General features: G+C 40.5%; 3 protein-coding genes across 10 annotated transcripts in view; 2 read left to right on the forward strand and 1 right to left on the reverse strand.

The window, feature by feature from the left end:
* The window catches only part of LOC306828978 (uncharacterized protein), a 35,797-nt gene that overhangs the window by 675 nt on the left and 8,920 nt on the right, over positions 1 to 26,202 (forward strand). Inside the window, exons 3-12 of one of the 2 annotated variants that reach the window (XM_079351732.1) lie at positions 64 to 222; positions 872 to 983; positions 1,458 to 1,508; positions 1,601 to 1,678; positions 1,804 to 1,860; positions 2,139 to 2,198; positions 2,753 to 2,817; positions 2,938 to 3,073; positions 3,456 to 3,520; positions 3,672 to 4,095. In XM_079351732.1, the coding sequence (XP_079207858.1) occupies positions 64 to 222; positions 872 to 983; positions 1,458 to 1,508; positions 1,601 to 1,678; positions 1,804 to 1,860; positions 2,139 to 2,198; positions 2,753 to 2,817; positions 2,938 to 3,073; positions 3,456 to 3,520; positions 3,672 to 3,870 (982 nt within the window). In that variant the 3' untranslated portion in view covers positions 3,871 to 4,095. Of the gene's footprint in view, positions 1 to 63; positions 223 to 871; positions 984 to 1,457; positions 1,509 to 1,600; positions 1,679 to 1,803; positions 1,861 to 2,138; positions 2,199 to 2,752; positions 2,818 to 2,937; positions 3,074 to 3,455; positions 3,521 to 3,671; positions 4,096 to 26,202 lie in introns of those variants that run through there. The other variant, XM_079351733.1, reaches the window with a different exon arrangement.
* On the forward strand, positions 4,364 to 15,138 carry slc24a6a (solute carrier family 24 member 6a). Of its 5 annotated transcripts, none has more exons than XM_079352677.1 (17): positions 4,364 to 5,137; positions 5,408 to 5,506; positions 6,784 to 6,860; positions 6,956 to 7,030; positions 7,576 to 7,660; positions 8,443 to 8,546; positions 8,686 to 8,760; positions 9,149 to 9,174; positions 9,269 to 9,322; positions 9,411 to 9,565; positions 9,829 to 9,998; positions 11,495 to 11,747; positions 12,298 to 12,464; positions 12,554 to 12,668; positions 13,552 to 13,664; positions 14,025 to 14,090; positions 14,338 to 15,138. In XM_079352677.1, the coding sequence occupies exons 1-17, from the start codon at positions 5,029 to 5,031 to the stop codon at positions 14,446 to 14,448; spliced, it is 1,854 nt and encodes a 617-aa protein (XP_079208803.1). In that variant the 5' UTR covers positions 4,364 to 5,028; the 3' UTR covers positions 14,449 to 15,138. The 5 variants fall into 5 exon arrangements, with proteins under 5 accessions (XP_079208803.1, XP_079208805.1, XP_079208804.1 ...); XM_079352679.1 differs by having other exon boundaries at positions 9,829 to 9,917; XM_079352678.1 differs by having other exon boundaries at positions 9,411 to 9,547.
* dpf2l (D4, zinc and double PHD fingers family 2, like) lies at positions 16,007 to 24,707 on the reverse strand. Of its 3 annotated transcripts, none has more exons than XM_079352849.1 (11): positions 24,414 to 24,702; positions 23,166 to 23,326; positions 22,956 to 23,063; positions 22,110 to 22,303; positions 21,625 to 21,717; positions 21,273 to 21,357; positions 20,698 to 20,832; positions 19,540 to 19,671; positions 19,295 to 19,407; positions 18,262 to 18,343; positions 16,007 to 17,618 (listed from the first exon to the last, which is right to left on the reverse strand). In XM_079352849.1, exons 1-11 carry the CDS (start codon positions 24,443 to 24,445, stop codon positions 17,533 to 17,535), a joined length of 1,221 nt encoding a protein of 406 aa, XP_079208975.1. In that variant the 5' UTR covers positions 24,446 to 24,702; the 3' UTR covers positions 16,007 to 17,532. The 3 variants fall into 3 exon arrangements, with proteins under 3 accessions (XP_079208975.1, XP_079208974.1, XP_079208976.1); XM_079352848.1 differs by having other exon boundaries at positions 22,110 to 22,306; positions 24,414 to 24,701; XM_079352850.1 differs by lacking the exon at positions 20,698 to 20,832 and having other exon boundaries at positions 22,110 to 22,306; positions 24,414 to 24,707.

A 26,202-nucleotide genomic window follows, 5' to 3' on the forward strand; every position in this document is an offset into this window, starting at 1 on the left:
TCTGTGTGTGCGTGCGTGTGTGTGTGCGTGTGTGTGTGTGTGTGTGTGTGTGTGTGTACTCAGGGTCCAGAGGGAGATGCTTGAGAAAATAGCGGAGTTGGATTACAGTCAGAGCCAGCTGAGAGAACTAAATGTTAGTATGAGACACTGGCTGGATGTTGCAGACGATGACATGGCAGTGCTGCGCTCAGAAAACACTGCCCTGCATCAACAAGTGAAAGCGTAAGTCACATATTTTATAGTTATATCATATGATTAATCTCCTGAAATGTCTCACTGTCAAACTGAACCACTACTACTACCACCACCACCACCAAACTGATCATTTTAGTAATTGCAAGTGGATTAATCGTCCATTATTCTGCTTGATCTATTTGAGCCTTTGTCACAAGTAGCATTAGGTGTTGTTACTTTCATCAAATAATTTATGAATGTAACATTTTCTTCTTTACATGTTTCTTTGCATTCCATGTAAATAACCATAATGGCCAGTTTTAGATTTAATGTAATCTCTTTAATGCTTGATACCTGTCTGCTCTGGTGTGAGCTGTAATGATGAGTTATTATACATTCCAGCGGTTTGAGCTAAACACTCTCGGGAAAATTGAATGATGGATAACTTCATACTCTCCACTGCTATCCTGTGTAAAGGCAGAGTCCTCTTGGAAATCAGAATGTGATAACCACATCTACATCTCATATATTGTTCGCTCTGGCTTTCTAACCTGAACTAGATAGATAGATAGATAGATAGATAGATAGATAGATAGATAGATAGATAGATAGATACTTTATTGACCCCGAGGGAAATTAAAGTAGAGCATTAACAATGTGGTGTAGAACCAGTGTAAATGTGAGTTTCTTCCTTCAGCCTTGAGAAGATCATCAACACAGCACAGCATGTTGAAGCAGAGCCTTGCAGGTCCCTCTTAGATGACGACTTCAATACAAAGAGATGCATTGAAAACAAGTTTCAGGCTTTGGTGGGTAATAACTGTTAATTATTGGGAATATATTGAGCCCGAACACAATATTAAACAATGTTGATATGATGTTACCTTCAATGTTAATATTTCTCCCCAGTAACAGCAAACTGGCTTTGTGTTACATTTGTTGTGTATCCAAAGGAAAAAAACCTTGATATCAGCAATTCAGCATCAAATCCGACGGAGATCTGGTTTACTTGACGGTTAATTCATGTTATTTTGCTTCAAAATGCTTCTATTTAATGAATATTGTCAGCAGTTTTTTGAAACTCTACAACCTTTTGGTGAGTTCTTAAAATCTGTGAATTCACAGTCTGTGTAAAATCACTCAGTTCACCTCCATCTAAACATAAGATATTGTATATTATCAGATCATGTTTATATTAATATATGGTAGATAAACAGTTCATTAAACAGATGTTTGTCATTAACTTGATCACTGTGATGCGTGTTGGGTTTTTTTGTACGCAGGAGAAGGAATCTGTCACACTGAAGGACCAAAATAAGAAACTAACCATACAGGTGCTATGCCAGTTACTTTTCACATAACTTTAAAACACACAATACAATCATTTCAAAGGTGAAGTTAAAATGTCATCCTGACCTCTTTTTAGCTCAAGAGCCTCGAACAGAATCGGGAGAAGGACAAGGTGAACCTAAGCAAGCTCAAGGATGCCATTAAAAGCCTCGAGGTAACTCCACAAGTTCAGCTGGAAAAATGTTCAGTGATTTTTTTGTTGTTGTTCTTAGTTTAACCGAGACTTGTTTGTCGAAGTCAATTTTAAATCAACATTTGTTGTGATCTGTGTGTCTAAAGTATGGATTGGAAGATGCTCAGTTAGGCCTTCTGCAAAGGGAAGAGATGATCCATCAGGTAATAACAAGCAGTGACCAGAAGCTCTCCAATATGATCGTTCTCTTTCAGTCCAACTTGACAGTCTGTGTATGTTTCATTACAGTAGCAGCTCATGTTTTCATACTGTGTGTGTGTGTGTGTGTGTGTGTGTATGTATGTGTGTGTGTGTGTGTGTGTGTGTGTGTGTGTGTGTGTGTGTGTGTGTGTGTGTGTGTGTGTGTGTGTGTGTGTGTGTGTGTGTGTGTGTGTGTGTGTGTGTGTGTGTGTGTGTGTGTGTGTGTGTGTGTGTGTGATAGAGAGACGTGCAGTTGAAGCACTCCGAAGAATTGGTAGAAGAATGTTCTGACATCATCAAGGTGAGCTCATCTTTGGCTATTTCGATGAAGAAAGACAACGTGTTGAAATGACAGCAGCTTGTTTTCGTCGTCTTATTCCTCGTATAAATTGCTCAAACTAATAAAAAACCTTTATTTGGGATTGAATTATTAGACCATTGCAACAGGGAAAAAATCCTGTGTGTGTCTAGAATTTCAGGGGCCATTTTTTTTTTTTTTCAGCTTCTTCAACAAACAAGTCAGCGCGAGAAATACTCAATGTAATCTGCTCAAAAGGAACAGACATACAGTAAGAATATAATTAGGACTCAGTCTTGATAAATACTAGATAATTCTTTTTAGACTGGTTTGGGTGAAAAAAACCCAGGATTGGGACGTCCATACCTGCGAGCATTCCTTAATCAGATATCTGCTCAGCATTACTCGACTATATCTGATTAATAAGAAGGGACTTAGCTCCAGCCGCGGATCCCTTCATTGTTCCTGTTTACATGCGCAGTAATCACTCAGCTATTTCCATGTGACAGATCAAATCTTAAATGTTATGCGCTGCTGTCTTTGATTTTCTGTTTCAGGATCTGCAGCTGACTAATCAGGAGCTGAGGACGCAGTTGGAGGATAGACTTTATGACGCCTCATTGTAAACTCTGACAGACTCTTATTTAATATGAACATGATGACCTTCCCTGTGACATCTGTTTGTGACTGCACTCTACTGTGTGACTTCTTTTTTTGTTGTTGTTGTTGTTGTTGTAACCAGCTCTGGTCTGAATGACGCGGCGAGAGAAAAAGAAGAACGGCTAAATCCCCCTCTGTCCTTCGCAGATGAAGTGAAGCTGCTGGGCTCCTCAGAGGGAGAGCAAAGCGTGATCGCAGAGCCCACAGATCTCACAGCTGTAAGTCGAGTCAGAACACAGGGTTCAAACCGATGCAGTCGAATACGAGCCTCCTGTCTGTCTGCTTTTCGGAAGCTGATCAAGTTGTTGTTGTGTTGAGAGTGTTTATTAGAGGTGTTGAGTCAGCTGTAATATCATTTGGTTCATTCAAAAGCACTAGACATTTCAGCCTCAAACCTGATGGTGCAGTTGAATCTCAATGAAGAACATTTTCATCTATGAGGGAGAATGTATTGAAGGACTAGTGTCAATGTTAGTTAAAGAGCTTGTACTTGTTTGAATTCCCCCCTGGGGACAAATGAAGTTTTTTTTAAATTGCATTGCTGCATGACTGGAGATGTACGTATTGTAACATTAGTGATGTGTTGGGCTGTTCCTGCAGGAGGAAGCTGAGGCTGAGGAGCAGCTGCTGCCTCCAAATCTCACAGCAGACATTCAGAGCAAAAGGTACCTCAGACAGACATCAGGCAACCTCTCTGACCCATTTAAAATTGGATTTGTGAAAGATCAGACCACCACAAGCTTTTACCCTCCTTGAATTGAGCATTGTTTGACCTTTTTACCCTGTTCATTTTTGCCCCTCTGTCTGTTGTCAAAGCTATACAGGTGCTCTGGGGATATCACGTCAGACAGCAGGACTGTTCCTGCTCTGTGTCTTCATGCTCACTTTTTTGGTCTTTGCGGCTTCAGGAGGCCGCGCAGGAAACTTTTTTTCCATCAACACCTTGTGGAGTGGTGCTCGTCTGAGTTTGCAGCCCTACTGGAGTGTGCATTACGGAGCCTTGCCTCCAATTTGATCTCAACCTCCTTCTCATAAACATGTGAACGACATTTATTTTTTGTAACTGTGTTATTGTAACATCTACTCAGTAGCTGATGAGGCAGAGGGATTAGTTTTGAAGATTTCTCATTTGGCTTATGAGCAGGGAAATTTAAATGATTTAGCTTTTTCTCTTCATCAGGGGTTTTGTTGCTGTACTTTTTTTGTGAGCATGCCTCGAAATAAAATGCCAAGGATCGTATTGGTAAAAGTCTAATTTAGCAGATTAAAGTATTCATCATAATAAGATCAAATGTTGACCTGTTCTCTGAAGATACATCATAATTCACTAACTCTTCAGACAACTCATCTGACTTTCATTGCTCAAAATCAATCAATGACAGTTCTCTCCTTTTTTGAGATTCATCTATGTATACACACTTTAAAATATATATATATATATATATATATATATATATATATATATATATATATATACACACACACACACACACACACACATATATATATATATGATTTATGAGGATTTGAATTGTACTCATTCCAATGAAAGGGCCTCGAAAGAGTCCTGTATTGTAATTTTTCGTCACTACCTCCCCATATAAATATGTGATTGTCCGAGGGGATAAACAGTCCAAAAGCCATAAAGAGCCAAAACTTACCAATATGATCATTTTGGTTGGGATATATGCACGCCTAAAAGAATCTATAAATAACAGAAAAGTCTATGTTTATTATTATTATAATCAGCAGTATTAGACTCCATGTCTTCCCGTGATGCCATGTCTCTCCAGTCGCCCCACCCAGCTGAAGGCGCTCTCTGGTGGTCTTATCTGTGAATCAACGAAAGCACCTCCCTGACGGAGGCTAATAAAGAGTGGATCAGATTAAGGGCTAGACTGATGTGAATATGTCCTAAGATATGTTTTTATGACGTTTTCTTGTGTGACTGGTGTGTGTGTGTGCTCGCGGATACTCCGTTGTTGCAGCTGAGATGCTGAAGACAGGCCGGATCGACTGAACACAGCGCATCGTGCGTGGAGCCCTAAAGCACCTGAAAAACGATCAATAAGGAGAAAGGATCCACAGCCCAGCGCTATTCAGTCTGTGTGCTGAGGCTGTCGTGGCTAGAATTGAAAGCGGGCGTCAGCGACATGTTTGGGTGTCTGGAGGGATGAAGGCGCCGAGGAGACCGAGGCAGACGCGCCTCCTCGCGCGGTTCTGCGTCTGCGGAGTCGCTCTGTTTGCTACTGCCTGGCTCCTCCACTTCAATAATGACACAGGTGATTCACGAGAAACGATCCATTAATTCATCTTCGCTTTAGTCACATTCAACCATACTAATGACATTTTATTTATGTTAGATAATGCAAAAATAATAATAAACTTAAAAGTCAATTTAGTCTTGATCAATAACCGTAGGCTACATTCTTTAAGATTGTAACTGATGATAATTAATAATAAACAGAATAATTCTGTCTTAAAAAAAATACAGCCTATGGTAAATGATGTCGTACTTTATCATCCGATCTTATTGTCAACCCCATTTGTAGATGCACATGGACCCTCATTGGAGGATGACATCTCCTTGTTGAAAAGAGAGCTCAGCCAGGACAAAGAGGCCAACCATACTGACACTATTTCTACATCTGGTGAGACATTTTAACCACTATGTGACTGTGTGACAAGTGCTAGAGAAAAAAAAGAAAAAGGAGGATGGGGGGGGGTCTGAACTAATTTGCAAACATGCGTCACTTAAAAAGAAAAAGTGAAGTAATTTGATTTCAGGATTAGTTTTTTCACCATCAAGGCTTGGGTGGAGGTCTAGTCACCATGATTTTCACAACGTGTTTGTGTGTGTGTGTGTGTGTGCGCGCGCGCGCGCGCGTGTGAGAGAGAGTTTGGTTACATCTTCTGAGTGATCTGTTAAAACTGAGTCTATCTCCTTCGTGCGTCAATCAACCCTCATCTTTCATTTCTTTAAACTCTGCACATCTTGGTCTTTAAACACAGCTGGGCCTTTGAGGGGACCCGGTTGCTAGGAAACTATGCTAAATTAGTAGAGGGATTGTCGTCTGCACGTAAAGCTGTTCAAAGCGTCTGTCTTGTTGTAATGACCTCCTGATTAGTGGCCTCTCTTCGCCTGTGTGCTTGGATCTCTCTGGCTGATTAAGAGAGAAACATTGAAAGCATCTTGTGGTCTGATGTGAGATGAAGAGATTTTCTGGTCAGTTACATAGAGAATGTTTTACATATTGAGAAAGCACTGCATTGGTGAGGCTTACATTTAACTCTGAAACGCCATATTTTCTGCCACTTAATAAATTGATTAATTATCATTAAATGTTGTTACGGTTTGACGAGTGTGCAAACAAAACCATGTGACAGGTTGTCAAAAATATCACACCATCACTACACGTGATGTCTCAAACTGCACAATGGCGCCTCTGTGCAGCATTTTTCCCACTTTTGTCACACTTCTGCCCTTCTCTTAAGCGGAGGTTTCATATATCCTGACTCCCAACTAAACTTAGTTAGGAAGGCAGCAAGCCAGATGACTGTTTTGCACAGCCTCTTAATGAAAGCTTTTTTTGTGATGCAGTGCAATGTGGCATTTGTTTAAGCCTAATTGCAAAACAGTGAACTCAAGCAAAACACTTTCTTGTAGTTGGAAAGAGTGTGACTGATTGAATGTCTAATTCGGCCAAATGAAATACCTCTGAGAGTTGACTTCAGAGAAAGAGAGCGGAATAAGAATGTCAATAAGAAACCTCTTGATGGAGCTGGCATGAGGTCACACTTTGGGAATTCTGAAGAAAGTGACAGAAAAAACTCAAGTTTAAAGCAAATAAGGTGGTTGAGGCTCTTGTTCAAGGATTTCCCTCCATGTGCACATCATAAGATTGCTCTCTGCCGTTCTTTTCTCCAGCTATCGGTGACTTTCCTGATGACATCTTTACTCTAGAGCAGAGGAGACACGGGGCAGTGCTCCTTCATGTTCTCTGTGTGAGTCTCAGCTCTGCCTGTTTTTCTGCCTGTTCGAAATTCATTTTGTTGCATTTTAACTCATAGACAAAAAAAGTGACTCTCGTTTTTCACAGGCTATCTACATGTTTCTTGCACTGGCCATTGTGTGTGACGTTTACTTTGTACCATCGCTGGAAAAAGTATCAGAGGTATGACCTAAAGATGTGTTCAAAGTATCATGTGTGGAGAAAGTTTTCTGGGAAACTTCAAGTTGCTTTAAACTTACGATTGTCCTTTTTATTTTGTAGACGCTAAACCTTAGAAATATGTTTTTTCTAACCGTCTTTACTTAGAAAAGGACATACGCCAATTATACATGAGTTTGTCTCTTAATATACCCTCTGTCTTCTCTGCCATTGGCCCTCAGCTTCCAGTTAATCTTAATGGAACTGAAGATCTTTAAAAAAACATCTTAAAAGGATTTGAAGCTGTAGTTTTTTAGGAGACATCATCCAAAGTAAATAGTGCAGCAGTGCCTGTGTTCATCACAATAAAGAAAACTACGAGTGTGGCTCATAATGTATGTGTTTTAAATATAATTTAGAAAATAACGAAAGCCCTTGGTTATGTCAAGCTTCTCATACTTAAGCGTGTTAGTAAGATCAGTTTCCTTCTTTTTGATTGGTTGATTACTAGAAAACATAACATCACCTGCCTTGAACTGCAATCTGTTTTACACTCGTCTGTCCTCTAGAACCTTCAGCTCAGTCAGGATGTTGCTGGGGCAACATTCATGGCGGCTGGTAGCTCCGCCCCTGAGCTCTTCACATCTTTGATTGGTAAGTGTGCCACTCATCTAATCAAATACACATCCTGAAGAGCAAAGCCAATTGATTGCCCTCGATGTAATGTATCTTCACTTTGTTTTGACAAAGAGTCACGTGTGTGTAGACAGAAGCCCTGAATGGCCAATTTTATGCTGTAATACATGTTTTAAAAAGGGACAGAAAAGAGTGTCTAACCGTTTTTTGAAATCTTTGCCAGCTCACCTACTCATTACTTCTCTGGCAAAGATGTTCTCAGATGTTTTAAAAAAAAAAAAATAGTTTAGGTTTACATAAAGCTGGATAGAGTTGGAAAAATCACTGGTGTTGATAAGTGTTTGTCGTTTACACAATGTGCAGACCAGACAGACGTAAACTGACATGTCACCATAAGGACCTCAGGAGTAACTATGCAGAACATTTTGGAAGCTTAAGATAAAAGATATCAGCACATCTTGAGACCTCCGCTCTGTAAGAAGCAGTCAGACTGTTCAGCAGGCTCCCCGGCACATGACTCACATGTTTCATCTGACTGTATCATCACAATCACAACATGCTTCACACTGTGAGTGTATTTTGCAGACTCTACTCTTCTTTTTTTTAGCTGCTGTAACAACTGATTTTCCCCAATGGGGATAAATAAAGGTTTATCTTCTCTTGTCTTGTCTCCACTGGTTATCAACAGAAGATACTACAAGTGTTGACAGAGAATAATATTACTGACAAGGAGAAATAAAGCTCTTTTTTCTTGTAGGGGGTCACATTTAATACATCTTGGTGATGATCTTTTTATTTAGGGGTGTTTATTACAAAGGGAGATGTGGGAGTGGGAACTATCGTGGGGTCAGCTGTCTTTAACATTCTGGTCATTATCGGCATCTGCGGCATCTTCTCTGGACAGGTAAACACACGATGGCCACACCAAAACAAAAAGATCATATGATTACATCTTACACCGCTTCTTTGATTAAACTAATACAATTGTGTGTGTGTGTGTGTGTGTGTGTGTGTGTGTGTGTGTGTGTGTGTTTTCTCTCCAGCCCATTATTCTCAGCTGGTGGCCTTTGTTTCGTGATGCTGTTTTCTACATCCTGTCCATACTGGTGCTTATTCTGGTGAGAAATTCTCCAGTCAAAACAAACTTTGATTTTCAACTGTTTATACAGCCGAAAAGATGTATATGCTTTTATATTTATTGTCAGTCATTAGATATTTTTAACGAATTAAAACACATTCAATCAGTCCTTGAGATAATAACTGGGAAAAATTCAAAGGTCAAAGATCGACTTGTCAGAAGTCTTTTGTGAAGCTTTAGGAGTTGTCACCTTTCATGCTCATCTGTGCTGCAGTTTCATGGACATACATTTGATATAAATACAGATCCTGATACACACTTTCTTTATTAAGATAATGATTTTAACGTATTGGCTGTAATTTGAGCATCAGAAATGTTTCATGTCGCCTTGTTGCCACGCTTGAATTATATTTTTATTCTATCTGCAGGTAATCTTTGATGAAAAAGTCATGTGGTAAGACTGGAGTAACACTTTTATTGTGTGTTTAGCAGATCAGTGTAGAGTGGGTAGCAATGAATCTATCTCGGTGTTTCTGGGGATCTTTCAGGTGGGAGACTATTATCCTGATTTCAATGTATGGAATCTACATAATCATCATGAAGTGAGTCTCTGTCTTTGTATTTTTTCTCTTGTTTTTTGAATCCCCTTTCTCCTACTTATCTTTTCTTGTCTCGCTGCCTCTTGTGCAGGTTCAACTCCTCTCTGCACAGCCTGGTGGAGACACACTGCAGCAGAGCAGGGCAGCCGTGTCTGAGCAGCCTGCGAAGGACCACGGCTGTCGGAAACATCGGAGACTGTGACAACGACATGGTGCCGCTGAAGCCAGGTGCAAGAGCTCGAGTTTGTACGTGTGCATGTGTTCATCCAAAACATCCCTATGTTTCCTCAGTCCCTGAGCTGCTGTCAGCAGACCTACTGACACAGTTTGGGCTGCCTTTCAAACCCACTTCTGTTCCCTTGTGAACACTGAAATAGAAGTAGACCGCTTTGATGTACAGGATTTTATCATTCTCTCCATCACTCTGTCCTCTTTTTCTTCCATAATCATCCTCTCCTCTCCATATGTTTCTTCTGCTAACACCATTCGTCTGCTCGCACTCTCCCCAGATTCCAGTGTGGTGGCCGGCCAGGATTCAGGGGTGATGATGGTGGATGAGCTGCTTAACAGGAACCCCCACCAGCTCTCCTTCTCAGAGGCAAGCCTCCGCCTTCTCATCACCCCGCATTTCCCCCCCTTCACCCGCCTGCGCATGGCAGGACGCATGATTATCAACGAGGTACACTGCATGCAGCTAACACTGTTCATAAAACTTCAAGTTCCCCTGGTTTAATCGCCGTGGTTGGTGGGTATTTTGGTTTTGGTGAAATCAACATGCCTGCGCTTGTGCCGGCCTGCTTCCCCTTTATGTAACTAACCCTTACAAGATCAGAAGATACAAGTCAATATTATTTCTCCAGCTTTGGTGCTTTTGTTGTATGGTAACGCTGATCAGGAAGTAGTCATCTGAGAATCTGACAAGAATCCAAACCACCCCATCATTTAAAACAGGCCCCTCCTCCTGAGCCATCTCAGCAGTGCACACCTGCTGCAGGGTGAGGGCGTACGCTCACTGCTTGTGCATACAACACAAGCTACCTGGGAGTATTACATTTGTTGTGATGGAAAAGCTGATAATTTAGCAAGCCAGCACAAGCTAACTGTCAAGGTTTGGCACCTGCCTGTTCGAGAGAACGCATGCCAACTCTGTTTTTCTGCAGATGTAAGCTAACCCAAGGGTTCCTCTTTTTGGAACCAGTTTCATTTGCTTCACTATAATTATGTCTCATTCTTCTTTGCCTATTTGAATGACATCCAATCACTTAATTGTATCCACTCCCAAACATGCCTGTGCGCTGTCAATGACAAGTGGAAACACATTCACTCCCACCCAGAAACATCCCGATCAACTAAAACAACAACAAGCAGAGGACGGGGTCTCCGCAGACACAGTCATCACTACATAAATGATGATTGAGCTGTATTACTTATTCAGTATCTACATCTGTATTTCTTTTTTTTCTTTTTCTTTTTTTAGGAAAAAGCTACTGCTTTCACCTTTAATTGTGCAATCAATCCCAAAACACAGGTTCCGACTGACTGCATTACCTGCCTTTCGGATGGCATTTTGTACAATGTCTAGTGTATGTGCTCATAGTGGGTCACATCAATGGTATTATTGTAACTGTTTCTTAAGCTAGACATCAAGTCGATTGTTATTCGATTGTTCAGATCTCCACAGGCTGCTGTTAAGCTTTGACTTTTCATGTTTATTACATTGGTAGTTCTGATTCTTATTTGTTTAACTTGATAAAGGTTTATCATCAACATTAATATTACTATCAGGTAATCAAAGTTATATCAAGATGCCATCTGGTAAAATAATGAAGAAACAGACTCGAACTGCTGTTTTCCTACATATTATCATATCTGACACAAAAGAAACAAAGCACTCAAATCTCCAAAATCTCCTTCCTCGCTGTCTCTGCTCTCCTACATTTTTGCTTGCTATTTCCAAATCCAGATTCAAGTGTGACTGCCAATGCTGCTCTGTACCCCGCCCCTGCTCAGTGTTTCCCTCTGCTGTATGTGACTTGCTGCCTGATCGCTCCTCTTGCAGCTACTCATATTGTCGCTACAGTCAGATGATGTCATTTGCATCAGCTTGCAGCTGCTGCAATGTTTCTCATCTTACTGTGTTTCCTTCTTTAATTTTTCCTGACTCCTCTCCCTCAGAGGCAGAGGCTTATTAGAGCCCGGGAAGGCTCAGAGGAGGGGGGAGCTTCATGTGATGAAGGTGTGGGTGCTAACGGGACTGTGGCTGACAGAGACAAGCAGCTGCCGGAAGGAGAGAGGGAGAGGGGTAAAGAGGCAGTGGCAGAGAACGATGAGGGAGCACAGCCTAAGGATGAGGAGGACGAGGAGGAGGAGGAAGAGCAGGAAGAAGGGGCTGATGAAAACGCTCCTTTTAAACCTTTCGTCCTGCCAGGTTAGTGTGGTAATTACAGAATATAAAATGCTACAGCTACTGGGTGGAAAGAGATGCATGTTAGAATTCATCAAAGTTCATTTAAGTCAAACAAGCTGTCGATGCTGCTTTCTGCCAACTGCATAAAACTCATTTTGTATTGAAAAACCAAAAACTGAATTGTTGCCTACTTGATGTAATAGGACCAAAGTGAATCAGACTTATTAAGAGACTTTACTTCAGAGAGATTATGACTGATAAGGTAATTAGGAAAAAAAGTTATTTTCAGAATTAAATTCTTAATTTTCCATGTGCAGATGGTAGCAATTTGATGCCATTGATTTTACAATTTGCATAGGTGCAAATGATCAAATAATGTCATCATCTTGGACTGCTTTATTCCAGGTGAAGTTGTGTTTCATTTCATTTCACTGCTTCTCAATTGAGCAGCAACTCAAACACAATCGAATCAAAGTGATAGTACTCTGAGGCTGCATAAATCACTTAGACGTTCAGATTAACCTGTAACGATCCCTGCTGGGGAACTTCTGTGGATGGTTTATTTCCTCAGATGGTTGGTGTGTGCGTGTGAAGTGGCTGCTCTCATGGCCTGTAAGCGTCCTGCTTCACTGCTCCATCCCTGACTGTAACCAGCCGCAGTGGGAGCGCTGGTACCTGCTCACCTTCCTGTCCTCCACGCTCTGGATAGCCGTCTTCTCCTACCTCATGGTCTGGATGGTAGGAAACGCACACTCGTAGACCAGCACACCGATGCACACTCTCTCACATATTTAAACACAGGCTCTTTCCTCTGTGTGTCTGTTTAGGTGACCATTATCAGCTACACACTTGGGATTCCTGAAGTCTTAATGGGCATCACTTTTTTGGCAGCTGGCACCAGCGTTCCTGACTGTATGGCCAGCCTCATTGTTGCCCGACAAGGTGGATCCTTGTCTGTGTTTGTTTGTCTGTGGTAATAGATGTGTGTTTAAGCTCAGCATGTGCACGTTCATCAGAACCATTCAGACCAACATTTTAGGATGCTGTTTCTTGACCTTTCTTGGTTAGTCTGACAAAATCATTTCTTAACTAAGGTTCATTAACTTCAGTTTATTTTAGAAGGGAGGTGAGCTCGTGAAGTTCATTTTTAAGATTTTTTTTTTTGCAGGTTTTACACTATTTTTGACATGTTCTTTTTTCCCCTATTATTTGTTCTGATAAAAGAAGCAGTAACATGACAAATCCCATCAAATCTATCTGAGATAGGCCTGTATGCAGAAAAACAGCCTTTTTCTGAAGCCTCTAAGTCGGTCTCCATCTGTAGATGAAGCCCCTCAGCGAGCTCTGGATCACAAAAAGTTTTGCAGATTCTCGATTGTTTTGACGTCCTCTAGAGCCTTCATTTAAAATCAACTCCTGTGGAAAATACAAACGAGTTATCAAATTATTCTTACAATGTGTAATTGTGTTTATCCTTCACTACAGTGAGGCAGTATCGTAAATACACACAACAAACAGTCTTTGCTTCTTTTTATACTGTAGTTGGATAGTCTGTAGTAGTTTCAGTTTCAGTATATTTGGATTTTTGATAATCACAGAAATTAGAATTGTAGTTTCAGAGAAAAGCAACTGAAACAGTAAAAAAAAAGATGTGAAATCTCTCTGCAAAGTTTTTTTTACAGTAAAAACTGAGAAAGTCATGTGGCGCTGTGCGTCTTTGTGAACACAATGCAAACAGTCTTCTGTTGATGGCTAATATCATGCCCACTACTTGTACCCCAATGAATTCTGTTTTCAATGTATGTGTGTTTTTCTGATGTTTCAGGAATGGGCGACATGGCCGTGTCTAACTCCATTGGCAGTAATATTTTTGATGTGCTGCTTGGCCTGGGCTTCCCCTGGGCGCTGAGGACTCTCATAGTCAGCTATGGATCAGTGGTAACAGCAGCTGGTTTCTTTGCCTGACACTGTTACATAGTTTGCTTGTAGCATGGTCGCAACCACGTTGCAGCGTTCCAGTTGTGTTTGTATCCTAATCATAGGTTCACATGAGGGATCTGGAACTTCTCACTCATACATTTTAATGAGAAAAGGTTGTGAGGAAAACTTTAACACTGTTGATGTTGGTGTGCGAAGTGAAAAAGAAAAAATGTTATTCGTATCATCTTTCATGGCATTTCTTCTAGACCATGTACCAATCATTTTATTGGGTTTAATTATGTCTTGCTTTGTCAGAGGCAGATATTTAGTCTGTGTCCATTAAAACATTTTTAATCAAAGGTTATCTCTGCTTTACAGGTGACAATTAACAGCAAAGGCCTGGTGTATTCAGTGATTCTGCTGTTAGCCTCTGTCACACTCACTGTGAGTAGATTTACATTCTCCCAACACCTCTGACCGTCTTTGTTGAAAGTAAATCGATCTTATACGTTTATGTGACATGGGGAAATCCATTCACCTGCCTGTTTCTGTCAACGATTTCATTTTTTTCACGTGGAAGCCTGAGAGCCTTCTGACTCAGAGAGGTTGATCGTGTTTCTGGCACAGTAACAGGAAATGAAAATCTCTCTTTAATCTGTTTCTCTTTGTCCGTCTGTCCATCCCTCCTCAGGTCCTGTGTGTCCATCTGAACTGTTGGAGGTTAGACCGCAGGCTGGGACTCTGTCTCATTCTTCTCTATGCCGTCTTCCTCCTGTGCTCCATCGGCTTTGAGAGGCTTTAGAGGACGCTCTCTCCACGTACAGACCACACAGCAACAAGCCATCTGACTTCCACCTTCACTGCTCCCGTTACTGATCAGACGTATGGACAGAAGACTTCTCATTTCATTCCATGTCCTTAAGGCTGCATTGTTTACCTTTGATAAACAAGTATTTTACATAGTTTTGTACCAAGCTTCTGATTTTGTGAAATCAGATCCAGCTGATGATGCACTATGTTTCAAAGAGTATATCAAGTATTGACTTTGCATTCTGAATCAAAGAATATTGTGTAATATAAACCCAAGAGTGTGTTAGTTTACTTATAAACAGACTGCCACAAATAACCTCAAAGACCAGATGAGTATAAGTGTACGTTTATATTGTTGCTTCTTAGTGTGTGCACTTTTGTTACATCAAGTTTAATGTGAAGTTTTCATCTCGCAGTAAACGACAGCATGGCTTCTCATCACGCTCCAGATAATTGCACTAAGGCACCATTGTCATGGTCTTTTACATAGATCCCACCCCCCACACGCCTGTTTTTCCTAAAAAGCTTTGCAGCACCGGTGGTGGTATTTTTCTGAAGAGATAAATGAGACTGTATGCTTCAAGGTGTTCATGAATGTCTTTGTTTGGAGAGACTCATGGAGTGTGTGGTTTTGAATGCAATAAAATGTTTTTTTTTCGGTGACATTTTCAGCTTCTGATTCTCACTGTCTCTGTCCTGCATATTCAAACCCTGTTGCTTGTTTAAAGAATATTTATTTACACTTAAAGAACATGTGACCTTAGGTAAAGTGTCAAAAGGGCCTTATCTGATCATTCAGATAAGGTCGCCAGGCTTTGAACGACGGACTTGTTTTTGCATGTAAAATACGAGTGAGGTATTCGGAGGGAACCTGCTTAGATATGACTTAACACTATCGTTTAACAGAAGGGCTTTCAGAACCAATCCAGTGACTGCTATATGACCTTTTATTAGCTACAGTTTGGATATTCCTACCCAGGAGCCTCAGAAACACTGGATCTATAGCATTCCTGATAAATATTCAGAATATTGAAGGGGGTTCATTTTGAAGTAAATATTTAGTCGTCTCCAGGCGGCAGAGTGACCGCTGCCACACCTTCAGAGCATTGATTGTTATTGGATAGGCACATTTTTCTTTTATATTTTTATAGTTGTTGAAGAACAGCATATCTTGAAATCTATATTTTGATCTAAAGGACTTAATGTCAAGTAAGTTACAGGAAGAGTGATTCTTTATCCATTCAGATATAAACCGTACGCAAACACACGTCTGGTATATTTTAATCTTGGTGAAGTCTTTAGTTTCTGTAGAGCAGTTTTTTGATACACGTTAGTGAATGTTAACGACATTTTTTAAAGAATTCTAAATGCAATTTGAAGTTTTCTGAGATGTCAAGATGTTTCTTCTGAGATTTTGACATTTTGTGGCCATCTCTCAGATGAGTTCCTTTCGATAAAATAGTCACGTGAACAGTCTACTATTTAATCAGCTGGAATAAACAGAGGAAACGCTTGAAACTATGAATGTTAAGAACAAAAGGACAAACTAGTCGAAGTGATTTTTTATTTAAGTCAGGCTAAATCGGCGTTGATGCCAAAGAAATGAAAAAATAAAAATAGTACATCAAAGTACATCATTTTACAAATACTCATAATGGAGGTCTGACAAACCAGAATAATCAAATCAATTCAAACATGTCACAGTAATAACAAAAATAGAAAAAGTCAATACAGTACATCCAATGCATTAGGAGCTATATACTTGAAGTGTTGCAATACAATAAACTTCAATAGACAAAATTCTACTAGAAAAACTCCCAGTACCAATGGAATATCAAGTAATATAAAATGTAAAAAAATAAACAATACGACGACAACAAAAAAAATACACTTGTGATATGAGTGTGCATTTAAACTGGTGCAATGTGCATGCAAATCCACCGCAGTGTGACAGATGATAAAAGCAGCTACAGTTTGTGATTGATTCTTTAAGACATCGGTTCGACAGCAGCAACTTAGATGTCGCTGCAGTTTCTAAAAGAGCTCGCACAAAAAATGTCTGCGGAGAAGACGGACCTTTATGGTGACTCATTGTTTTGTAGAAGTCTGAGGAGTTTTCTTGATCAGAACAGCATAAACTGTTCAAATGAGAGACAGTAAGCTGACATAACTTTTGTGTTGTCATGTAAAACTTCCCGTGTTTGATGTCTGGTATAGTGTTTGGTTAACGCAACAGAATCGGCAATGAAAAGTTGGAAATGGTGCAACTCCTTAATTAAGCAAGGCTAAATAATGTGTGCTGAAACAGCACAACAAGTCAGAACAAGTTTTTTGTTTGAACACTTTTGTCCCACTGATTCAAAATGAAAACAAAGATATTCAGATTATGAAAGGCTCTGTGGGTCTTCAGTTGTGACATTTTAAATGACATTGGACCTTGGCACTGATTGGCTTCCCTCCAGGGAAACTTCTTAAAAAAAATAAAATAAAAAAAATAATGCTCCAATCAGACAAAAGTACACAGATGAATGCCACTACAAAAGTCCACTAGTAACCAGAACAATAGCAATAGTAACTATAATAATCCTCGACCATAAAGGTGTTGAATTTTCTCTCTCTCCCACATTCAGGGAGTAAAAATAGATCATTTGGCAGAAGAGAATCTGTGTTGTCTTGACAGTCTGCACTGTCTTTGAGAGCGAGAGGGTACAAATAATTAGCAATGATGCTAATCAGTTCGCTCCCTTGGAGACAGCAGTTGCTATGGTTACTGCATGCTCGCTGCGTCTATTGTGTGTGTGTGTAACAGTTCAGGAGAGAGAGTGCGTCTACACTGTATATATGTGCACAATATGTATGTGTTTGATGGTAAGCCCCAGGGGCTTTACAGGCAGGTCGGTAGTGATAGTTTGACCCCATGTAGACTGATCCCCCTACTGATGTGAAGATTTGAAGACTTGTGAAGCTGATCTGAGGTCTGGCTCAGCTACATCTGGAGCTCCGGACTTTCCCGTCCGGAGGACTTTGTGGCTTTGGGGTTTGTTGTACGGAGGGGGCGGGACTAGCTGCTATGATGTCACTCTGGGGCAGAGTTCTGGTTCTGCTGGTATATAGAAGCTTTATCCTTCAGCAGGGCCAGGCACAGATGGCAGCTCCAGCTCCCTGTGAGACATAGGAAAAAAAGTGAGGCACGGGTGAGGAAATACGGCATCGACTTTTCAAGCAACACATTATATTCTGACCCGACATCTTGAGAATCATCTTGAGAATCTGTCTTTTTTTTTTTTTTTAATTCTGTAAGAAATGCAGTTTCTTCCTGGACATGGTCTGTATCTAAGTTGTATCAATGTCTTATCCAGCTAGTTTGAACCACATTATGCCATTTTATTTATCTTAATCAACATCATAGCTATACAACGCACTCTTCTTAGAACTAGCTTATCCTCCTTCGTTCTCGTCTGCTGACTTTACTGTGATGCCTTACAGACATTATTAACACTGTTACACAGAATAAAACCACAGATGTCTCTGTTTGAACATTGTTTGTTTCATAAGTCTGGAATAATAATCCAATGCAAAGACAGACTTCCTGAGTTCTCTAAACTGAATGTTCTTAGAATGTAAATGCTACTTTTCTTTCCTTTGTATTTTTAGTTCAGCACCACACCAAGCTGTTCACCATCGGGAGTCTGATACCACACAAGCCTGCTGCGGGTCATGTGACTTGACTTGGAAACATTTGCAGCATCTCTTTTAACTTGACTAATGAAATCAGGCTTTGGTCAAGTATTCAGCATCAGCTTACCCTCTGGTGGTTCAGTCATAGCTGGACTCAGACAGTACATGTGATAGCCTCGGTCACAGTCATCACAGAAGAGCAGCTGGTCCTGAAAAAAAAACAAAAAAAAAACAGTCAGCTGATTAGACGAGAAGAGATCCACCAGAGACAGTTCCTCATTATAAATGTGAGGAACTATGACGTCACTACCCCCAAAAAGGACCACTATGTCCCGTTTCGTTTTATCGAGGAGAGGTCCAACATGTCAAAATAAAAGCAGGTGTGAAGTTGTATACAGTCTCATTGAAGCAGTAAAAAGATGCAGCAAATACCTGAAGCAGGCTCAGGTTGTGTGTTGTTGACACAGTTTATAAATGTTTGACTTTCAGCTTTTTCCACAACTATCACACGCTTACAGAATACAACAACCCGATGACACTTACAGGGCAGTGTTTAATGAGTAGCATACCTGTACTTTGAACTCAACTATTACCCACAACTGACTAAAGAGGACATGGGTATAAAAACTCACAGAGAGCGTCTTTAAATCTGTGCAGTTTGAAAAGGAGCACTATTTTAATTTCAGCCCTGTCAACACTCAAGCATCTTATTTTCTCAAAATACAGCTACATCTAAACACAGTATAGGTCATAAAAAGAGCTGAAGGAAATGGAATTATCGAAGTACATTGAAGGCAACATTGATGCTTTTAACAGAGGACTCAAACACTGGTGTTCACTGCTCTACTGTTGCATCATGCTGCCTCTGCACTAAAGTTTAGGTGTATTATTGAATGAATATATAACTGCGCTTTTAACTATTTCATTTTGCACATTTTATTATCTTAGACATTTTCTCTTCATTGTTCCTCCCTGTTTTATTGCTTGTCTTCCTGTCTTTAAGTGATTCCTTCCAAAGGCCTTCTGTGGACTGGTGTGGAGAACTAAAACACTGCACCTGGTTCGTCCGACGTATCCGTGATTTCCGTGCCAAATAAAGTGCATCTAAAAACATCGACCGCTCAAAAACACATCGCAGAATTTCACGAAAGGGGGCTTACGTCATTCTCTGAGGTGCCACAAACATTGCAGCATTTGCACTCAATGCACTGCCAGCGGTACGTCTTCACTGCAGCCATCATGACTGGGGTGAACTGCAGGCATGTCGGGTGGCCTGCAGGAAGGAGAGGAGACGGTAAAGTCAAGATCTAAGAAGCTGTAGACACCATTACCCACACAGTCGTATCTACATGGATCAGCAATTTGCCCGAAAGGAATATCTGACAGAGCCGAGATGAGTTCATACCTGAGCGACCGCAGTCTGAGCAGGACACCAGCTCCTCTGACTGGCCCGTCTTCTGGTTTAAGGTGGAGTCTCCCAGACAGAAGTCACAGTAATCGTTGGGCAGTGCCAGCCCATTAGGACCCTTCTTTGTTGCTGAGGAAGAGAACGATCGGGGTGAACATCAAAACATCGCATCGCTGAATCCTAACCGAGGAGGAGTCGCGAATTTTTCGCACACGCCTTCATTGCTCGGCTGCGTCGAATACTTGCTTCTGATCGGTTTTACACATCGCAACGGTCTGCTAGCCTTCGACAGCAGATCGTTGTTAAGTAGAACAAAGCGTTACTATGAAGGGCTGACAGTTGCTAAGAGGCTCCTATTACAGAATCTCGAGGGCGAAGGAGGGAGGTTAAAAGATGCTGAATCTGAACGTGGCAACTCCAACTATGATGGGAAATCACAATTAAGCTAAAGGGTTAACTGTTGAAATGTATCCTGTTTAAATCAATGAGATCCTTTTCAAATCAACATTTCTGCCAGGTTATTTTTTTTACTAGAGTAGCAAGCCGTGTAATAGAAAAAAAGGGGAGGCTCCCACTCTCCCATAACAACCCATTAACTGTAATCACCCCTTACATGATCTCACAAGGACTCACTAAGTATTAAACAGTCATAAAACAAATTGTTGAAAAGATTGACGCACAGCTCTACAAACCTGCTTCACCACGTCACCCGACAACACCTTCTCACAAGACCTGACTAATGATGTTTTGAGAAATATGAAGAGTGGCGACGGACAAAAACGCACTAATGAATGTATTTGCTAACACAATGTCGCATTCACAAAAGAAAACAAGAAATGTGGTGATATGTCGAGGAGGGGACAAGATGGATGATTGGGAAACAAAAAACAAAAAAAACAAAAAAACAGGATTCCCAACCCTGAAAATATGTTTATGTCAGGAACACTGAGACTAATCCCACAATTGGGATTAAAAGTCATCACGAAAAAAAAAAAAATGAAAAGAGCAGAATTATAAAAAAAAAAAAAAAGAGAGAATGAGAGAGAGAAATCTTGTTTAAAACACACACATGCTACAAGGCATGCAACCAAACCTCCTTCCTCTCTCTCTCTCTCTCTCTCTCCGTCTCTCTCTTAGCACTAGAGAGTGACTCACTCTTCTGCTCCTCAGGCTGGCGAGGAGTGGGTGGTGCCTCGATCTCCTCGCGGTCCTCGCCCTCCTCCTCCGCCAGGTGAGAGTGTGTGTAATGGTAGCTCAGGCCAGGACGATTCTTGTAGCGCTTCCCACAGACTGACACACACACACACGGTCACAAAAGTGTTACAGTGATGACGGCCAATTTCAACCACCGTCCAAAAAGGCCCAAGATGGAACCATCATCATCATCATCATCATCATCATCATCATCAACATCATCATCATCATCATCATCATCGCCCGACAACCGGCTATTTTCACATTCAGCGGAGGGGAGCGTTTGCACAATGAGCTTTATGGCCGGCAAGAAGCTACAGGGCAACAACAGCATCTCAGGAGAAAAAAAAAAAAAACAGACAAACAAACGAAACGCATTCAGGCGGGCAACTTTCAAACGTATATGCTGTCGAACTTAAGCTCCAGAAGGGGTCTTTCAGATCAAACCATGCATGTTGGGAGTGTTGCGTTCTGTCCTTCAGGGAACGAGCAAAAGCCTCTCTTGCTGACATGCACGACACACAGCTTCTACTCACTGTCGCAGGCGTACGGTTTGTCCCTCTCCTCCATCGCAGCAGCTGCAGCCTCCTGTTTTTTCTTGCCATTCTTGTCGCTGCGACCCTAAAAGAGTCATTGGAAACTTGAGAAATGTTTTCTCTGTACTTTAAATGACGTAAAAAAATAAAATAAAAGAACAAAACAGGAGACGTAACAGGACAGCGCACAAATCAAATAAGATGTTAAAGGAGGAAAAAAAAGTACAGCTTTTAAAATCACCTATGGGGAAGAAAATCTCAGACGAAACGGAACTAGTGTGACTTTATCGTTTGCCTCTGATCCTCTGGTGCACTCAAGGGGACTGCGTGCAGAAAAAGACGGGACACTCACCTTGGATTTGCTCTTGCCCCGTCTCTTTGGGGTCTCGTCTTCAAAGTCTTCATCGTCCAGGTCATCCAAGTAGTCGTCATGGTCCAGGACTCTCTGTGGTGAGAGGGTGGTAATTAAGTCTGGCTGTATTAAATGTATGGCCAATTCCATGCTTTAGAAGAAACTACAAAAAAAAAACAGCCGCTGATGTTTTATGTTTATAGGAAGCTGTGACAGGACACAATGGAGGCGAGGTCCGGTTAAGAATGATTTTGGCAGTTTAATCTGTCAGTAAATAACAGGTTTGGCTGTAGAGCTTTGTGAACAAAAACCAAGATTTGAACTGACTTGTGATGTGGCAGTATGTGCGTGGACTGGACAGTTACATTATTATCCGATACAAACAAATCTGGTCACGTAATGTACGCCACTTGTTGTGCAGCTCTGCTCAAGATGTTAAATGCATTCATAGAATACAAGTGTGTCCAGCTATCGCAGAGCCAGACCTTGCGTATACGGCCAGAGGAAGTGTGGGTGGTTGTTGAGGTGGCAGAGGGTTCGACGGCGGCCGCGTCATCCTCGGAACCACGGATATCCGACATGGCATTCCTCCTGTCGTGGGGCTCGCCCTTGAGTAGCGCCTCCAGGCTGCTGCCATCCACTGGTCCCAAAGCATCACGCTTCAACCCTAACTCCAAATCTGCTACACAGAGAAAGAATAACGGGCATAAACGCATAAAGAGAAAAAGAAATACCACTGACAAACAGGAGCGACTGATTAGAGCCCGGCCGATATTGGACTTTTAGGTTTGATATCGATAATAGGGAGAGAGACAAATCTGAGACCGATATATGAAGGCCAATATCTTTCTTTGATTCGTCGAGGGAGATATGTAAACTTAAATAGATATAAAAAATATAGAACCAAGTAAAGATGGGTAGTCAACTGGAAAGTCACTGTGCATGTACAAGCATCACGGCTTGACACTCTGCAAAGTGATTTAAGAGGCTGTTAATTTGTTGTTTTTCTCATGTGTCTGCATACATATGAGCAACTATAACCCTTGTTGTAATCTATATAGCATACACAGCTGGGGAAAGAGAACTGCGAGTGCAATCCATTGAAAAATGTCTGGTGATTAAATCGAGTTCTATCAGTGCATATCTGCCATAAGAGTAACCGATACCAGTAGTCACTGGTTATGCTAATATCAGAGAATATTATCGGCTAGCCGATCAATCAGTCGTGCTCCACTACTGGTGGCTACAAGGATGTTGACCAGTGTGCAAGTTTTACCAGCATTTATAAAGCTATACTGTTAATGAGGAATGTATGGTTCCATGATACATACCTGCTTTGAGAGGAGGGAAAGCCAAGCGGGGGTCCTCAGGGGGGTGAGAACGTTGCTTCTTCCTCCAGCGACGAGCAGGGTAGGTGTACAGCTGTCCTGGAGCTACACCTGATGTGGCACAAGAAAAACCATGTGAGGGTTTTTTTTTTTTTTTTTTTCCAGTTTGGGATGATTTGGGAAATTCTACAAAATGTTGGGGTTTTTATATACCTGCACTTCGATGTCTCTTCTCCATCCAGATGTAACAGTTGGACTGGGCTACACCGGTCTGAGAGTCCAGGAAAGGCATGAGGATGCTGCGCTCGGCACACAAACGAGCATTGTAACTGTGACACTGCTCCATTGCGTCTCTGTAATACTGCTCTCCCAGTCTGAAATGTGAATGTCAAACAACACAGATCAGATAAACTGGTAATAATCATTGTTGAAAGGGCTAAAATAAATAGGACACATTCATGAAGAAGTTTCCACTTTCAGTTTTACTAGTTATATTTATCTGTTTTCACCTTTTAATGTTTTCATATACATTTGTCAGCTTTTTAAATGATTTAAATGTGTTTTAAAGGTTGTTTTTTTTTAACTGAGGTCAATAACTAATTTTCAACTAAACAAAGTGGTAACTTTATTATCTAAAATGAATTCATTTTACTCCTCTTCAGCTTTATATGCAGATGCAGTTATGTTAGCTGAAGGCTTTGACTCGTTCACATTTATCAGGAGTGGTGCAATCCCTGCAAATGACTTAATTGACCTTCATCTTTCTGCTTGCATATGGCACCTTCCTTGTTGTTCACTAGAATTCACTGTTAGGGATTTTGACTTTTAAGATGCAGCATCAGTCCCATGTGTGATCGGAATAAATAAATAATAAATGAAGATTAAATGAAGACTAAAGAAGTAAAGTAAATGTCCCAACAGAAAAACACCGTGGCTGTCTCGGCTGTTGTTTAAACAGACTTATACCAGACAGACTGTGGCTGACTGTATGATCTCCTGTTGTAGTTGTTGTTTTGAAGGACATTACAGAGCCTGATCCAGTCCTGATGGAGGGATGTCAGAACAAAAGGTTGATGTTAGCAGCTCTCTCCTAACAACAAAGCACCCGCCGAGCTTACAGCTTACACGGATAATAACTGTCTTTTACATCCGCAGGCGGTTGCCTAGCAACAGTTTGGATAAATAGTTTTAATCACCACGACAGCACAACGACGAGCAGCCAAGTTTGGGGAAAGTATAAAATCTAAAAGAGCGCTCCACAATGGGTTCAGCTCGTTCATATTTGCCTACAGCTAACAAGCTAACCTTAGCTCAGTGCATAACGTTATTCTCCAGGGACAAAGCTTACATTCAAGACTGAGGAGGCACTTTAAAAGATAAGCAATGACACCATGATAATCAACTCTAAAACATCTCTGCAATACGGCTTGATTACTCTTACAAGAATAAAGCTAAACTTACACTTTCACAACACTGTCGACGGCCGCCGCCATGTTTGCTTATTGCGGTTGTATGAAGTGCTCCTGCGCATGCGCACAAAGATACAGCCCGTTAATGTCATAGACAATGAAAAAAGGTGAAGTACAAATTAAACACCGCTACAGCACATCTGGCTTACTCACTTAAAACACACTCACTGCAGCCATAAAGAAACTGAATGATAAAAATGATGTATGCAAAATGACAAATTAATCACAACAATTTACAAGACAACATCAAAGAGATGCGATAAACTGTTGTACAAATGCCAAAAGTCAAGAGGTTAGTATTTAAAATGATATTTGGACAGATAGATATATGATTCAGAATAAAAAAAATTACAAATTCAACCTGTGCAATTCAAATAGACTGATACTTATATAAAGAAATGTACATAACTTGTACAGGAAAGAAAATATATGCGTAATTTAAAAAACACCTCTAAACAGTTAAGGAACCTCAGAACAGTGTTGTAAGGCATTAGTACATAACAATTTATGCATGCAATTACACAATTTTTGGAAGAGGAGGTAGAGTGACATAATGTTTCATCCTTTTCTGAAATGGTGGTGTCACTTTATTAGTGATGTGTCCTTTTTTTATTTGACACTCAAGATCAGCTAGAGGAGTTAGAGTGTATATTCATTAACTCTATGGTACACTGCCTATTGTAAAACATTCTCTAGAGTTCAGCCTGAAGTCAGCCTCTTTTATAGATGAGGTTGGGAATTAATCAGATCACCTTCAGACCAAAGTTTATTCTCTCGACTTATCATCCTCCATGAGGTTTTTGGGATCCATGCTATGTGTAGCTATGCTTCCCAAGACATCGATACATTTTCAACTATCTATTGATACAAGTGGGTATCTTTCAAAGGTAGGGCTACAGCGCATTTAACAATTTAAACATATGAAGCAGCTGTAGGAAAGTTTCTCACATGCAAAAGAAAAGCAATAAAATTAGCTGGGTCTGCAAATTTACACTGTAAATAAATTGCTCAAAGCATAAATTAATGTTCACCAGGGCCCATATTTGCTGAGAGTTGCTCCTTTAGTGGCTTTTTCCTTTGTTAAGGTTTTAAACCCTATATTTCTGTTGAGTAGATAAACTAAAACTTGAATTAGTCTGCCTAGAAAACAGAAACCCACAAATCTTAAAGTGAAAGAATAACTTAATAAGCCTTAAAGAGTTATGTCTTCAATGACATAAACAATACAACAAGTTACAGGTTAAAACAAATAAGTTGACATTTTCTAAGAATTTGATTTGTAAATATGAAAGTTATTTACAAAGTGTTTTGCTCTGACAAGAGTTCCTTAGGTTTAACCATTAGGAGTAGTGAGGAGGACTTCTAAAAGGCTTAAAAGTTTCTCAAGCTGAGGAGAAAATAGAGAATTTCTTATTAAACACTACATAAAGAGATGTGCAGACTTTTCAGTCCATCAATGACTTTTTTCAGCATCCAATCACTAATTATGGCTTTTTACCTGCTGATGTAATGAAGCGTGTAATTATGTTATTTCAAACATCATAAACTTCTAAAGAACGTAGAAAAGTTCCGTTTTTCTACAAGTTTCAAGTTTTTCAAGTCTTTTTCAAGTCTTTCAAGTTTTCTACGTTCTAAAGAACGTAGAAAACTTCTAAAGAACGTCTTAGAAATGATCACACAGATACTATTGTCATAGAGTTTATAATTACATAACGGCTGACTAGATTCTATGATTCCCCTTCTTTTTTTTATTAACCAATCCCAAAAAAAAAAGTTCTAGC

The sequence above is a fragment of the Symphodus melops genome (assembly GCF_947650265.1).
Source record: "Symphodus melops genome assembly, chromosome: 9".
Lineage (NCBI taxonomy): Eukaryota > Metazoa > Chordata > Actinopteri > Labriformes > Labridae > Symphodus > Symphodus melops.